At 43.6% G+C, this 16,982-nt stretch overlaps 1 protein-coding gene and 1 pseudogene across 3 annotated transcripts in view; both read right to left on the bottom strand.

Moving 5' to 3' along the window:
- Rnf8 (ring finger protein 8) overlaps nt 1–16,109 on the bottom strand; it is a 32,325-nt gene extending 16,216 nt beyond the window's left edge. The window contains exons 1-3 of one of the 3 annotated variants that reach the window (XM_070023858.1): nt 15,853–16,109; nt 5,752–5,880; nt 1,899–2,636 (exon numbers count right to left, since the gene is read on the bottom strand). In XM_070023858.1, the coding sequence (XP_069879959.1) occupies nt 1,899–2,636; nt 5,752–5,880; nt 15,853–15,963 (978 nt within the window). In that variant the 5' untranslated portion in view covers nt 15,964–16,109. The remainder of the gene's footprint in view (nt 1–1,898; nt 2,637–5,751; nt 5,881–15,852) is intronic. The other 2 variants (XM_070023857.1, XM_070023856.1) reach the window with 2 other exon arrangements.
- On the bottom strand, nt 6,545–9,440 carry LOC138827899 (endoplasmic reticulum-Golgi intermediate compartment protein 2-like; annotated as a pseudogene).
- Nucleotides 16,110–16,982: the final 873 nt, after the last annotated feature.

Consider the following 16,982-nt stretch of genomic DNA (forward strand, 5'->3'; position numbering starts at 1 on the left):
TTTATCTGCTCAAATATTGCACTCCTTAGAACTGTCAGCTCGAAGCCACCACTTGGATGGTTCTGGAAAAACTACGGACTTGCAGTTCAAACCTTGTTCATTGGCTAACGAAATGCAAACAACTCTAGAGCCACTAAAGCCTTAAATGAAGACACAATTTCTCATGCTGGCGCTATTAAGAACTTCCAAGTTTCTTCTCTCAGTCTGGTCACCCCGTCTCCACTCTGAGTCTTTTCCAGTTTTAGCCTTTAAGCTGCTCCTCCTTCCTCCGGTCTTAGCTTCTGATATACTTCCTCTGCCAGCCCCTCCAATGTCTTTCACATCATTAAATCCTATGTTTGGCTGCTTCCACAACAACCTCTGGGCTCTTCCTTCTTTAAAAATTACTATTTAATATGCCAACTTAAAAGGGTTGTCTATTTTAATGACTGAAATCTATTCTTCCATTATATTATGTGTATAATACATCTTCTCAACAAGGTAAAACATTTCACAGTAAAAAGATAACACAACAACAAACTATTTGGCTGGGCACTGGTGACTCATGCCCATAAATCTAGCTACTCAGGAGGCTGAGATCTGAGGATCGAGGTATATAAGCTAGTCTAGGCAGCAAAGTCCCTGATACTCTTATATCTCCAAAAAATGCTGGAAATGGGGCTGTGGATCAAGTGGTAGAGCACTAGCCTTGAGCAAAAAAGCTAAGGGGCAGCACCAAGGCCCTGAGCTTAATCCCCAGTACTGGTACATTTGTGTGCACATATACAATACAGAGAGAAAGGGAGAGAGAGGGAGAGAAAGAGAATATTTTCTCTGGAGAAGGTATGATACACTAATTAGGAAGAGATTATTACCCTCCATTAATTTCAAGAAGTCACCAGGGCTGGATGAGGAAAAAGGGATACACATGCAGCCAGGGTATATCCTTAAAAGACACTTAATCCATGGCCTTTGTTAATCCTACCTGCTCAAAGTCATAGCAGATTAAGAATGAAATTTATAAATTGTTCAGCAATAAATCAACATTGCTTCTGGTTGTTCCTTGCCCTGAGCAACCCAAACAAAAGATAAAGGCTTTTTCACTTCAGTTGTGATTGGTCCTTCTTAGTTCTAAGTCATTCAACATTACCTGAACAACTGGGTAGGACTAACTTGGTTCCGGCCAGATGGGAACTGACATTTTGAGTAGGGACAGGATGAGCTCCAACCTAAAGCTCTGTGCTTGAGCTTGCCATCTAAGCAAATGACTTAGGAATGAGAACGCATTTGATCTTACTTTGACATCACTAAGACAGTTAATTCCTGTTTTACCTTCCTATATTAAAGGAAGGCTGTTAGTTTCTCACTCTGCCCAACAGAGTAGTGAGGTTCCTGTCCTTTTGCATGCTGACTGCATGTAACAAAAGCTTTTCCAGCTTTCCACCTCCTATATTAACTAGGGTAAACTAATCATAACAGCTAACACACTGTCAGGCACAAGGGCATATTAGCCATCTGATCTACACCTCTTTGGGGGTAAGGGATTTATTTGCCTTTGACCACAGAGCAAAGACAGAAGTCAGGAAGACAACTATGGGATTCACTGGAATGTAGTATGACTTTGTGGCATCCTCATTGTCTCCCTGAATTGACCCTGGGTCTGAGACACCTCCGCTTTCTATTCTAATGACATAATCCTTACGTCCTAGCTGGCTTTCAATTACTTACCCCATCATGTCACTCCAAGATGAGATCACTGCAGCTGAGGCTCCTGATCTCATCAGTGTGTAGAATTCTTAACCCTTTCCTCAACCTCTTTAAAAATCTATTCTCATTCCTAGTGCTCAGCATTTGGTCCCTGGCCAGAAACAGCACTGGCCAGAGGCATGCAAGGCACCTGCCCTTCCTGGATGGTATACCTGGAGATACTGCTCCTCTTCCTGCAAGGTCTTCTCTAGTTGCTCCACTCTGGCCTGCTGCTTAGCCTGCTCTGCACACAGCTGGGACTGTAAATCCTGCAGTTCCTGTTCCATTTTCACAATTTTCTTCAAGTTCTCCTTCTGGGACTGCTTTTTCACGTTCAACACAGCTACTTGTTTTTCTTGCATCTGTGATTTCAGCTTCAAAATTCTGGACATATTCATTTTAAACAGCTCTAAGTTGCTCTGAGATACGGAAGAGTTGGAGGCTTTCTGCTTCTTATGATGAAGCTCTTTGCCTTTTTGAGGGCCAGGGCAATGATGAGCTCCTGTGGTCTTACTTGCTTCAAGAGAAGTCAAGTTAGGACATGAATATTCCAAGGGTTGACTTGTCATTTCACTTTTCCTATGTGACTTCACTAGCTGACCAGGTTCACAAGACACTTTGCTGATTTTAGATTTCAAATTTGAGGGGCCTTCAGCTCCAAGACCCTCTAATTCATCTAAACTAAATCTCCTTTTAGTTCTCAAGACTTTGTTTTTTTCCATCATCTGGTCATTCTTTGGGGCAAGACAGGGATAGATCTTCTCCCAGTCCTCTTCAGTAACTTCATATTCATACTCTGCATTCTCTTTATTCTCCAGAGGCACTCCAAGCTGGATGTGGTCTCCCTCCTGGATGAAATAAACCCGCAGTGGTTGCAGACGTTCTCTGTTCAGCCAAACACCATTCAGACTCTAGAGAAAGAGAGACAAACTAAGCTGCCTGATTTTCCTCTACCTAGTGGAATTGCTTTCCTGCTGCTGAAAACCACTCTGCCTTTTCTGCAGGAAAATAAACAGGAAAGAAAGGCTCCTAAACCAACCATCCTTATAGCAGCATTTGTCAAACAGTGCTTTGGCTTTTCACCCTTATTTCACATTCAGGCCTCAACAGCGAACTGCCTGTATAAGCAAGAATCACCATATTACTAGGGGAGAAATTCCTCAAATATATGCAAGAGCACTAAAGAGAACTAAAATTGAATTGCTCCTATTGATCTAAACTGAAGACAATAGCCCAAAACTGGAAGGAAAACAAAAAACAAAACAACTTCTATTAGTGAAAAAAAATTAGTATCTAATTGTGAAGTCCATGAGGTAAGCTGGGTCAGTAAAGTTATTCAAGTACTGTCTCTGTATGTGTTCCTTAATATATTCCAGTGTGCACAAACCCAAAAATGGGTACCCATGCTTTGTAGGTGGACCTTGATCTAAGTAATACCACCAGAGGTCCACAGACATTATATCATAGTAGTTAAGACTGGAGCTCTGTACTTAGCCTTGAGCTCACTGCCCAAATGCAACACCGTGGGCTTATTAGCTGTATGTCCTTTAGCAATTTATCTTCTCTGTGCTTCAATTCTATGAGACAAGGTAGTATAGTACCTACACCTCACAGAACAGTGGTAACACATGTGCTAACACATGTAAACACATAGCATAGTGACTCACATATAATAAATGTTTAACACTCACTGATTCTGAAGAAGTCCTAGTGTAGGGGTTAAAAAAGCAAGGGAGCCTGGCGCTGGTGGCTCATGCCTGTAATCCTAGCTACTCAGGAGGCTGAGATCTGAGGAGCGCGGTTCAAAGCCAGCCCGGGCAGGAGAGACCGTGAGACTCCTATCTCCAATAAACCACCAGAAAACCGGAAGTGGCGCTGTAGCTCAAGTGGTAGAGCGCTCACCTTGAGCTGAAGAGCTGAGGGACAGTGCCCAGGCCCAGAGTTCAAACCCCAAGACCGACAAAAAAAAAACAAAAAACAAGGGATGCAGTTTCAATAAGTGGGTAGTAGACTAAGGGAGTGTGATGGAGAGGGTGAGGTTGATCAGGATACATTGTATACAAATGTAGAAATCTCACAATGAAACCCTCCCTGTAGAACTAATGCTAATAAAAAATAGGCAATCAAGTGCACAAATTGCAAATATACTAGGTAAATAACCACAAAGTGAACATATCAATGTATCTATCATGAGTTTTGTTTTTTCTCCTAAAGTTTACATAGGGCAGGCCCTAGTGGCTCACAGTTGTAATCCTCAGATTTAGATCTGAGGATCACAGTTATTCCAGACAGAAAAGTTGGTGAGACTCACCTCCAATTAACCACCAAAAGGCAGAAGTGGAACTGTGGCACAACTGGTAGGACACTAGCCTTGAGTGAAAAAGCCAAGATATCACCTAGGCCCATGTGACTAGAATTTTAACTCGGGCCTCCAGTTCTCTTGGTTTACTTGCTCAGCTGGTCCTCTATTATTTGAACCATGTTTCTAGCCCAACTTCTTACTAATTACTTTGGAGGAGCATAGCAGACTTTTCTGACTGAATTGACTTCAAACTGTGATCCTCAAATATCAGCCTTCTAATAGGCTAGAATTACAATAGCACCTGGTTCCCTCGTGCTTTTCATTTAAATTTCTCCCCTGATCATTAATGAGAATGAACAACTTTTCGGGGGACATTGAACTGTTTTGTTTTGGTTTGGTTTTGGTTTTTTTGCCGGTCCTAGGGCAAACTCAAGCCCTTGGTGCTATCCCTGAGCCTCTTTGTGCTCCAGGCTAGCACTCCACCACTTAAGCCACTTCTGGCTTTTTCTGAATAGTCTATTGGAGATAAGAGTCTAATAGACTTTTCTGCCTGGGCTAGCTTTGAATTGCAATCCTCCTATCTCAGCCTCCTGAGTAGCTACAGACTTGAACCACTGGCAACGTTTTTTATACTCTTGATAAATGCCCATCTTTTACTCATTTTGAAAACTGGGTCATATCTTGACATACATATACATGTATGTATATTTCCTTCATCAGGTATACGTGTAGCAAACACTCTGGTTTGCTTTCATTTTTTTTTTTGGTCGGTTGGCCTGGGCACTGCTCCTCAGCTCAAGGCTCAAGGCTAGTGTTCCAGCACTTGAGCCACAGCGCCACTTCTGGATTTTTCTGCTTACGTGGTGCTGAGGAATCAAACCCAGGGCCTCATGCATGCAAGGCGAGCACCCTACCACTGAGCCACCTTCCCAGCCCTGCTTTCATTCTCTTAATGGCATCTTCTGAAGACTGGACAGAATTGAAGGACAGCCTCCCTCCTTCTAACAGATATTTTAAAATCCTGGCCAGTAGAGCAGTAAAGCGGTAAAGTATAAAATGATATGTAAACATTTCAGACTTTCTAAACTTTACTTGTTTATATTAGAATTCCTCTCACCTCATAGCTGATATTTTCATTACATTCCCGGTGCTTGCATAAATAAATGCATGATAGTATTCTCAGTCTCTGGGTTTTGTATACTGTTTTAATTCCTTTAGTATATTCTCCATCAGACAACACACAGGTTTGTTTAAAGAAAACCCTTTTATTCAAAATAAATTGTCTTCATGTTTAGGGAGGAAGGGAGACTTAGGAAAGGAGCTAAGTGCAGTCAAGTTCACTTTCTCTACCATTACCTTGTCCCCTGAGGCACAGATGTCTTTCCAAAGCTTCATCTGATTTCTAGGGTCTCTGGACCTTCAATTCAAAAAAGACAACTCCCCCAAGAACTTGGTCCAGTTTTTTGAATAGGACTTATGGCCCAATTCAGATGTTCCCTTCATAGTTCCAATTCATTCATCACCAACTCATTCAACCCATGTCATTCAAAATTACTGATGTAATTTTGCCTCTAGCAGCACACAGAAGTTGTACAGAAAGAAAATGAAGCTACAAGGAAGAACATGAAAGTTTTCAGTTTTATACAATGAATTATCTATGCAAAACAAAGTATATCAAAATACATAAAATGTCAAAGTCACTAGGCATCTATGCATGCTCATACCTTGTTGTCCTTAATTGTCCACTGGCCCTCAGGGTTTTGTTTCAAAATACAGTGGTTTCGAGAAATCATCAGTGGACAGACTTTTGATACTAGCTGGTATGTGACACCAAATCCTCGTCCTATCGTCACCTAGAAGACAACAACGTAAGGAGAGAGGATCAGTCACTGTGTCGAAAAGGGTGTTCTCCTTTAGTCTGATCACCAGCAGAGTACATGATCGTGACTTAGGAAAACAGATTCCTAGGGAATCCAAACGGTTCCCCTGCCACGAAAGCCATTAAGTAGAAAAAGGCAAGAAGGTGCAATAAGAAGAGAGCCGAAAGGAGTGAATTGTGGACTCTGGGTATTCAGGGCCAACCAGGTTCAATCATAGAGTGATGAATGATCTGGGACGATGCCCAAGAGTGGAATGGCTGGGTCATAGAGAAGTTCTGTGTTTAGGTGTTTTTTTGTTTCACATCGTCTATTCTCACATCAGGTTTGTAAAAACAGAGCCAGATGGCACTTGCATTTCTAAAGGCCTTTTTTTTTAGTTGTGGCTTCTCTTCCAGGACAGAATTCCCAGGTGTGAGAGAACAACCAGAAGCTCATCTTGACGCTGGGCGGTTGGCCAGCAGAGTCATTGATTTGCTGTGTTGTCTCTGCTAGGACACTTTTGACAGACACAATATCAATAAGATTTCACATAGGGTTCCCCCCACCAACCTTTTTTTAAGTAAGTATGCTCTCAGTTTCTCATTCATATTTTTCTTTGAATATATTGCACAATATTTGATTATTTAAAAAGGGGTTTTTAGATTCTCCTTCCCCTTAGGAGGTGATAATGTATATTATTTTCCAAAAGAGGTAAGTGGTTGTCTGTATACCCATACTCAAAAGGAACAGAATGGACAGAAAGCAAATTATCTTGACTATAAATTTTCTAATTCCATGTAGCATGCCTGTTGAAAAGATTCCTCCAACAATACTGCAGTCTTACAAAAAACTGCCAGAAGGCATAAGCTCCTCAGCAACAGTCACCATGAGAGAGTGGAGATCATATTTCATGAAGATCCCAGAAACTCCATGGCTACCTGCAGTTGATGATACACTCCCTTTCTGTGACATAAAACTGATGTGTTTCTGATGAAATTTTGTATGTTTGGAGTTTTCTTGGCAGATTGGAACATCTGGTTGTGATCTATAGCAATTTTTTTTGTTCCATTCAGAGGACTAATAATTCCTGAACAACCTTTCCAAAAGGCAGGTGATCTACTCTGTGAGAAAAGTTGTAGGAGTCATGGTTGACCAGTGCTGCCAAGCGTGCATGCCCACAAGGATGTGGAATTGCCTTACCCATAGTTACATGAAAATTCCCTGTTACTTTATTAATGTTGAGATGGCTGCAGATTCTGCACGTGTCTGTAGACTGTGACAAGTCACCTTCCCTGGGTGGAAGTGCTATAGATAAGCTTTAAAAGGACTTTTGAGGGATGGGGGAGGCTGGGAAGGGATGGGAAGGGGAAACAATGGAGGAGGCTACAATGCTTGATAAGAAATGTACTCATTATCTTGCCCATGTAATTGTAACCCCTCTGTACAGTATTTTCACAATAAAAAAAAGAAACAAACAAAAAAAAGGACTTTTGAATATCACATTCTGAGAGAATACTCCTTTTTTTTCTTTCTTTCTTTTTTTTTTTTTTTTTGTCAGTCATGGGGCTTAAACTCTCGGCCTGGACGCTTCCCTCAGCTCTTCAGCTCAAGGAGAGCACACTCTACCACTTGAGCCACAGCACCACTTCCAGTTTTCTGAGTGGTTTATTGGAGATAAGAGTCTCATGGCGGGGCTGGGAAGGTGGCTTAGTGGTAGAGTACTTGCCTTGCATGCATGAGGCCCTGGTTTCAATTCCTCAGCACCACATAAGCAAAAAGAAAAAAGCCAGAAGTGGTGCTGTGGCTCAAGTGGTAGAACACTAGCCTTGAGCTGAAGAGCTGAGGGACAGCACCCAGGCCCAGAGTTCAGGCCCCACGACCAGAAAAAAAAAAAAATATTAAAAAATAAAAAAATAAGTCTCATGGCCTTTCTTGCCCAGGCTCGCTTTGAACTGCAATCCTCAGATCTCAGCCTCCAGAGTGGCTAGAACTACAGGCTTGAGCCACTGACGCCTGGCCAAGAATACTTTTCTTGTAGCCTACTCTACATCAGCTGCAGCATCCTCTGCCACTCTTTTTGCTGTGGTGAAAGTTCTAATATAACTGGTTCATAAATAAGATTATCTGCAGAAACAACCATTGCTTCTGCTAAATCTAATACATCTGCTTCAACATCTACAAAAATCTTTTTCTACTTCACATTCACACTTCACCCAAGTATCTTGATATACTGAGAATTCCATTATTGTTAGCAATAATGGCTAGTAATAAAGGCTATCAAAGAAACTACCCCCACTCGCTGAGGTCTCTACATAGCTTTTGGGAACCTTCAGAAAGGCATCCAAGTCTTTCACCAAACAATGTTTCTTTGTTTTTCCAATTTCTCTTCCTTCATATAGTCATGCTTGTGGTATGGCCCCAGCTGACTGACATGTTTCAGAGGAGCCCGAGTAACTGTGTTTAGTCTTTTGAGGAACCTCCAAACTGCCTTCCAGAGTGATTGTACTGCCCAGCGCCAGTGGCTCACACCTGTAATCCTAGCTACTCAGGCTGAGATCTGAGGTTCAAGGTTCAAAGCCAGCCCAGGCAGGAAAGTCCATGAGACACTTATCTCTAATAAACCACCAGAAAACCAGAAGAGGCGCTGCAGCTCAAGCGGTAGAGCACTGGCCTTGAGCTGAAGAGTGCAGGGACTGCACCCAAGCCCAGAGTTCAAGCCCCATGACCGACAAAAACAAAAACAAAAAAACACACAAAAAAACAAACAAAACAGAGTGATTGTACTAGTTTAAATTCCCACCAACAGTGCAGTTTTTCCCACATCCCTGACAGCATTTGTTTTTTGAATTCTTGATGGTGGTCAATCTAATCGGGGCAAAATGGAATCTCAAAGTTGTTTTGCTTGGGGCTGGGAAGGTGGCTCAGTGGTAGAGTGCTTGCCTTGCATGCATGAGGCCCTGGGTTCGATTCCTGAGCACCACATAAGCAAAAAGAAAAAAGCCATAAGTGGCACTGTAGCTCAAGCGGTAGAGTGCTAGCCTTGAGCTGAAGAGCTGAGGGACAGCGCCCAGGCCCACAGTTCAGGCCCCATGACCGGACCCCCACCCCCCCCACAAAAAAAAGTTGTTTTGCTTTACATTTCCTTTATGGCCAGGGATGTTGAGCATTTCCTCATGTATTCGCTTGCCATTTTTACTTCTGAGATGTCTCTCTTTAGGTTCATTGTCCATTTGTTGGTTTGTTAGATTTTTGGTTAATATTTTTTGAGTTCCTTGTATATTTTGGATATTAGGCCTTTGTTGGATGTATTGTTGGAAAAGATCTTCTCCCAGTCTGTTAGCTGTCTTTCTGGTTTAGTGACTATGTCCTTTGCTGTGCAGGAACTTTTTATTTTGATGTAATCCATCTGTCAAGTCTCTCTCCTATTTGCTGTACTCCTTTTCAAAAAGTTCTTGCCTGTGCTTATAAGTTTAAATGTTTCTCCTACTCCATCTTGCAATAGTTTCAAGTCTTACATTGAGGTCTTTAATCCACTTGAGTTGATACTGGTGCATGGTGACAAACAAGGATCCAACTTTAGTGTTCTATATAATGACATCCAGTTTTTCCAATAGCACTTATTTATCTTTTTTCCATTGTACATTTTTGGCTCCCTTGTCAAATTTCTAAGTCTTCTAGTTGGTTCCATCAATCTTCAGGCCTATATTTGTGCCAGTACCAAACTGTTTTTGTTGTTTTAGAGCTGTGGTACAGCTTAAAGTCTGGGATTAGGATACCACCAGCATTGCATTTTTTGCGTAGAATTGCTACTGGAGATCTTTTTTTCTTCCACATGAATTTTTGGATTGTTTTCTCTATCTTGGTGAAGAAAGTCATTGTGATTTTGATGGGGATTGTGTTAAATTTGTAGATCACCTTTGGCAGTATGGACATTTTCATATTAGTTCTACGTATCCATGAACATAGGAGGTCTTTCCAGTTCCTGATGTGATCTCTGAATTCTTTCTTCAGGTTTTTATACTTTTCACTATAGAGGTCTTTTGTTTCCTTGGTTAGGTTTATTCCTTTTTTCTGTTTTTTTGTGTTTTTTTTTGAGGCTATTACAAATAGAACCGTTTTCCTGATTTCTCTCTAATTGTACATTGTTGGAATACAGAAAAGCTACTGATTTTTATATCCTGCAACTTTGCCAATACTCTAGAAGGTATAGTACAATGTGTATAACTGGAAATCTCAACACCAGAACTTAATTTCCCATGGGAACTGCATACCAAAAACATCAATCAATCATTGAGAATTGTTTCCATTAACTTTGATCAGTTTGGGTCTACAGTCTCTCAGGTCCTTTAGATATAGGATCATGTTGTCTACAAATAGGAATAGTTTGACTTCTTATCTATCTATGCAAATCCCCATTATGTCTTTCTTTTGCCCTATTGCTCTGGGTAGGCATTTCAGAGATATATTGAAAAGGAGAATGGACATCCTTGTTCCTGATTTTAGAGAACATGGTATTTTACCATTTAGTCATATATAGCTCCCCTCACCCCGCTTTTTTTTTCTTTGTCAGTCATGGGGCTTGAACTCAGGGCCTGGACCCTGTCCCTGAGCTTTTTTGCCTAAGGCTAGTGCTATACCACTTTAAGACAAGATTCTGACAGACTTTCTTGCCCAGGCTGGCAGAAACCACAATCCTCAGACCTCAACTTCCTGAGTAGCTAGGATTCCCGGTGTGAGCCACCAGCTGGATCTAGCCACCTGGCTTGATACAGTCTTTTTATATTGATATGTGCCTTATATTCCTAGCTTATCCAGAGCTTTTACCATAAATGGATGTTTGATTCTATCAAAGGCTTTTTCTGAATCTATTGAGATAATCATGTGATTCTTTTCTTTGGCTCTATTAATGTGGTACGTTGATTTAATATTATTTATTTTTGTCGGTTGTGGAGGCTGAACTCTGGGCTTGGGCACTGTCCCTCAGCTCTTCAGCTCAAGGCTAGCACTCTACCACTTGAGCCCCAGCACCACTTCCAGTTTGAGGAATCAAACCCAGGGCCTCATACATGCAAGGCAAACAATCTTTACCACTAAGCCACCTTCCCAGCCCTCTTATTGATTTATACATGATTTATTGATTTATATATATTAAATCAGTCTTGCATCTCTGGGATAAAACCCGTTTGATCATCATATATACTTTTTTTTGATTAGTTGTTGAATTCTATTGGCAAGTATTTTATTAAGGAGCTTTGTCTCTATGGTTGGCAGAGAAATTGATCAACAGTTCTCTTTTTTCATTAGGTCCCTACCCAATAAAATATAATGAAGTAGTGGGCTGGGAAGGTGGCTCAATGGTAGAGCTCTTGCCTTGCATGCATGAGGCCCTGGGTTCGATTCCTCAGCACCACATAAGCAAAAAGAAAAAAGCCAGAAGGGGTGCTGTGGCTCAAGTGGTACAGCGCTAGCCTTGAGATGAAGAGCTGAGGGACAGCGCCCAAACCCAGAGTTCAGGCCCCATGACCAGACACCCCCCCCCAAAAAAAATATATATATATATAATGAAGTATAATGCTGGCTTCATAAAATATGTTTGGTAGTGATCCTTCTATTTCTATTTCATGGAAAAGTTCAGTGAGTACTGGTATTAGTTCATATTTAAAGTTCTTATAGAATTCAGCTGTGAATCCATCAGGTCCTGGACTTTCCCTTGTTGGAAGACTATTAACTTCCTTCATCATATTTCTTGATATGGATCTGTTTAAGTGGTTTATATTTTCTTGGTTCATCTTAGGCAGCTTTTATGTCTCTAGGAATTTATCCATTTCTGCTAGATTTTCCGTCTTATTTGAGTATAGGTTTTGGAAGTAATTTCTAATTATCTTTTGGATTTCTTGGATATTTGTTGTGATGTTACCTTTGTTGTTTCTACTTTTGTTGATCTGAGTGTCTTTTTTCCTTTCTTTTTTGTCAACATAACTACGGGTTTATCAATTTTATTAATTTCTTCAAAGAACCAGCTTTTGTCTCATTGAGTCTATGTACAGTTCTTTTTTTAGTTCTCAAATTCAATTATTTCTTCCCTACTTTATTATTTAGGTGGGAAGTTGGGAACTAGATTTTTAGAGCTGGAAAATATGGAGGAACAGCTAGGAACTCTTTCAATTCATTTCCCTTTAAAATGCTGTGGTGACTACCTCCACTAAAATTCTCAGTCTGGTCTTTCCAGTCAGGGAAATTCCTCTGAATATATAAATATAAATATATATATATATGTATATGTATATATATATATATATATATATATATATATATCCTATAAAATGGAGTATTTAGGACTCTGGTATATTCAGTGGTGGGAGGTGTATTTAAGAACTGTCACCCCTATTTATTAAGAATTTCCAGCCGGGTGCTGGTGGCTCACGCCTGTAATCCTAGCTACTCAGGAGGCTGAGATTTGAGGATCGCGGTTCAAAGCCAGCCCGGGCAGGAGAGACCGTGAGACTCCTATCTCCAATAAACCACCAGAAAACCGGAAGTGGCGCTGTAGCTTAAGTGGTAGAGCGCTCGCCTTGAGCTGAAGAGCTGAGGGACAGTGCCCAGGCCCAGAGTTCAAGCCCCACGACCAACAAAAAAAAAAAAAAAAAAAAAAAAAGAATTTCCATCTGGTAGATTTCTAAGAGAGAAAGTATTCCATATTCCATTTTACTGGTTGAGGAGAAATTGCTAGACTGCCATTAGGGAAAACAGTACAGAAGAAACAGAAGAGTACCTTTTTCTAAGATTGCCTACAAATGGCTTTTGAATCCAAAAGAAGAAAACATTCATTTCGAAAACATTCATCTTTTCCTTCACTGTACAGTCTTAGAACTTACCTAGACTGATATTTCACTTATGCTACAGTTAAGAGTACAATGTGCATTACTGGAAATCTCAACATTAGAATTTAATTCCCCATGGGAACTGCACACCAAAAACATCAACCAGTCATTGAGAATTGTTTCCATTAGCCAAGTTTTGCATGCCTTTGAACACACAGACATTATCAACCTAGAAATAATCTTGTTCCTTCCACTTTTGTTTAAGGATACTGAAGATCCCTTTTGTCTTGGGCCCTTATTTCCTAGATGACCTGCGCGTACTCTAGAATTATCCTTTCCCTTTTTTTTTTGGGTCCGGTCATAGGGCCTGAACTCTGGGCCTGGGCGCTGTCCCTCAGCTCTTCAGCTCACGGCTAGCACTCTACCACTTGAGCCACAGTGCCACTCTGGCTTTTTTTTTCCTTTTTGCTTAAGTGGTACTGAGGAATCAAACCCAGGGCCTCATGCATGCAAGGCAAGCACTCCACCACTGAGCCACCTTCCCAGCCCCATCCTTTCCCTTTTGCCAACCTTCTTAGGATAGAACCCTTCATGAAGACCAAATACAAGAGCAAACAACTGAGGATTCCTTTTTATCCGGATGTGGAGTTTCTGCTACTTTCTTCCACAGAAATAAACTTTTCCTTATTAGAAAAACAAAGCCAAGGAAAAAGATGATACTATGACTTTTCTTCATTGGACTGGGAAGTAGCTAATTTTTTTTTTTTTTTGCACAACTCTGGATTGGTTTAAGAAATTTAGGGTGGCTGGGCGCTGGTGGCTCACACCTGTAATCCTAGCTACTCAGGAGGCTGAGATCTGAGGATCGAAGTTCAAAGCCAGTGAGGGCAGGAAAGTCTGTGAGACTCTTATCTCCAAGTAACCCCCAGAAAACCGAGGTGGTATTGTGGCTCGAATGATAGAGTGCTAGCCTTGAGCTGAAGAGCTCAGGGACAGCGCCCAGGGTGCCCAGGATGAGAGTTCAAGTCCCATCACCAACCCTCCCCCCCAAAAAATCCACCGAAATACATAATAAAAGCCTTGTGAAAACTGAAGCCTTTTATTGCTTCAGTTATTTTTCAAATAGGATCTCAGGAAGGCTTGGATCCTCCTCTTATATGGCCTCTGTACAGAGTTGCACTGCCACACCTAGGTTGTTAGTCTTACTCTTTTGCTTAGGCTGGCCTGGGTCAATAAGCCTCTTAATCCTTCTGGCATCTCAATCCCCATCTCCAAATTGGCTGGGATTCTAGATGTGAACTACCGACCTGGCAAAATAATTCTTTCACTTCTAACATAATGGGCAACACAAACCTCCCATACAAAATATTTCCAAAACTCAAATGGTTCCCCACCACAATTGTCCCTGACCAAACTGCTCTTTCCAGCCAGTCTAACTGCAATTGTTTCCCAACCGCCCTGCTCTTGGGTTCTTAGATGCAACACACTAGTCCTAGTTGTCTTTCTCTGCTGCAAACAGGCTTCACCTTTCCTTTTCCCGCTTTTTACTAACTTCGCAAGTATCTGGGATCAGGTGGCTCAGGCCTCCTCTAATCTTAGCTACTCAGAAGGCTGTGCATTTGGAACCCAACCTGGGCCTGGAAAAACACACACACAGGGCTGGGAAGGTGGCTCAGTGGTAGAGCGCTTGCCTTGCATGCCTGAGGCCCTGGGTTTGATTCCTCAGCACCACACAAGCAAAAAGAAAAAAGCCAGAAGTGGCGCTGTGGCTCAAGTGGTAGAGTGCTAGCCTTGAGCTGAAGAGCTGAGGGACAGCGCCCAGGCCCAGAGTTCAGGCCCCACGACTGGACCCAAAAAAAAAAAAAAAGAAAAACACACACACACACACACACACCCTTAACCTGGAGCAAAAGAGCTGAGGGACAGGGCCCTGAGAATTATTAGCACCAATAGTAACACATAACAAAAAACCCAGGTGCCAGCAGCTCACACCTACAAATCCTACAGGAAAGTCTGTGAGACTCTCTTAAGGAGAGAGAAAGAGAAAGAGAGAGAGAAAGAGAGGGAGGGGCAGAGGGACAGAGGGAGAGGGAGAGAGAGAGAAAGAAACACAGAAAGAAAAAGAAAGAAAGAAAGAAAGAAAGAAAGAAAGAAAGAAAGAAAGAAAGAAAGAAAGAAAGAAAAGCTGGATGTGGAGCTGTGGCTCACACTAGCTCCGAGCAAAACAGTTCGGGGACAGGATCCAGGACGCACACACACACCATCGAAACACACACACACACACCATCAAAACCAAAACAGTTCGGGGACAGGACCCAGGCCTTGAGTTCAAGCATCATGACACACACACACACACACACACACACACACACACACACACACACACACACACACACACACACACACACACACACACACACACACCATCAAAACCAAAACAGTTCGGGGACAGATCCAGGACGCACACACACACCATCGAAACACACACACACACACCATCAAAACCAAAACAGTTCGGGGACAGGACCCAGGCCTTGAGTTCAAGCATCATGACACACACACACACACACACACACACACACACACACACACACACACACACACCATCAAAACCAAAACAGTTCGGGGACAGGACCCAGGCCTTGAGTTCAAGCATCATGACACACACACACACACACACACACACACACACACACCATCAAAACCAAAAATCGTTCCCGGCTCAACGGCATTAGCAAGCGCTATAAGCAGGCCTGTGGCCCTCCTCACGAGGACACTCCGGGGAAGCGTCCTACCTCTAGACCCACAAGTTCAAAACAAAGTTGACCAGGCCAGGCCCTGGGCGGGCCTTTTGAGGCCTGTCCGCCCTCCCTCCACCCCCACCCCGCCCCGCAGGCCGTCGGAAGCTGGGTCGCAGTGAGGCCTAGCGGACTCGGGAGACCAGCCCCCGGCCGCCCCGTCCCGCTCCCGCGGTCCCGGCCCCCTTCCCGGGGCGGGGCCTGACCCAGGCCGCCCCTCCCACAGGATCCAGACTCCAGCGCGGCCCGCCTCCCCTCCCGCCCCCGAGGCCCGGCGCCCGCACACGCACGCCCGGCCGGGCCGGACCGGGCCGGGCCGCCCCGAGGCCTGCGCGCCCCGCCCTCACCTCGCGCCCGTCCTCCAGCAGCAGCCACTCGGCGTTCATCCCTAGTCTTCTCAAGCACCAACCCCGGCGACCGGCTCGGCGTCCCTTAACCACAGAGCCCGGCTCCCCCATGGTCCGTTCAGCCCCCCCCCCCACGGTGGCAGTCAGCAGCGGACGAGAGCAAGGCCTCGGGTCCCGCAAGTCCGCGCCATTCCTAGGCAACAGACAGAAGCCGTCGCTGCCGTTCGCGTTCGACGCGAACGAACGCGCGCGCGCTCGGGCGCTGCGCGAGGCCCGCGGCGACCCGGAAGCCCGGGCTCTGCGCATGCGCCGCTGGGAGGCCGCGGCTGCGGGCGTTAGGGCCCGGCTGTAGCAGCGTAGGTAAGGGGGAAGGGCGTCCCGCCTCGGTTCCCTCCTCCCCCTCCCCGCCCCCCCGGCTCTGCCCATATAAAATAGGGACCATCGATAAAGAACGGTTACCAGGGGCTAGGTTACCAGGGACTGGATGCAGAGTGGCTAGAAGGACATGAAGAAGAGCGGACAGGAATATTCTAAACGTAGATTGATTGTAGTGATTTGCACGTGTATAAGTTTAGAAAAAGTCATGGAAACGCACACCTTCAGTGGGAGAGCTCTGTGATGCGGAGCTTATCCTCCGATTAAAAATAATTTTCAGCTCTCTCCCCTGATTGTCTGGTATTGTGTGAAAGCTTCTACCCGTATAGTCTCTCCAATAGTGCAAGGCCTGCCACTTTTTCTTCTGTGTGTGTGTGGGGGGGGGGGAGGTAAACTGAGCCTTGCCTTTGCTAAACAAGTGGTCTGTCACTTGAGCCATGCCCCCAGCCCACTGCCACCTGAATGTTTTCAGTTTTCCAATACCTGATGAAGTTTGCTTCTACAAAATTGTGTCTGTGGGGCGGGGGTGGGGGGGACTGTTAACTGAATCATGGTAAAAGTAAAATGGCGTGTGAAAACAATGAAACCTGCTAAAATAGTTTTAAGAAGAGGGAGGAGGATGGGGGAGAATACCAGAAGGGGAAGGTTGGTTGGGATACATTGTGTATACGAGTGTGGGAATGTCACAAACTCTCCTTGTATAATCATGTGAATAAAACGAGTCAGTGGCTGACAACCCGGATGATCACTGTTGA

Source organism: Dipodomys merriami, unplaced genomic scaffold (assembly GCF_024711535.1).
Source record: "Dipodomys merriami isolate MVZ:Mamm:240054 unplaced genomic scaffold, mDipMer1.0.p SCAF_16, whole genome shotgun sequence".
NCBI lineage: Eukaryota > Metazoa > Chordata > Mammalia > Rodentia > Heteromyidae > Dipodomys > Dipodomys merriami.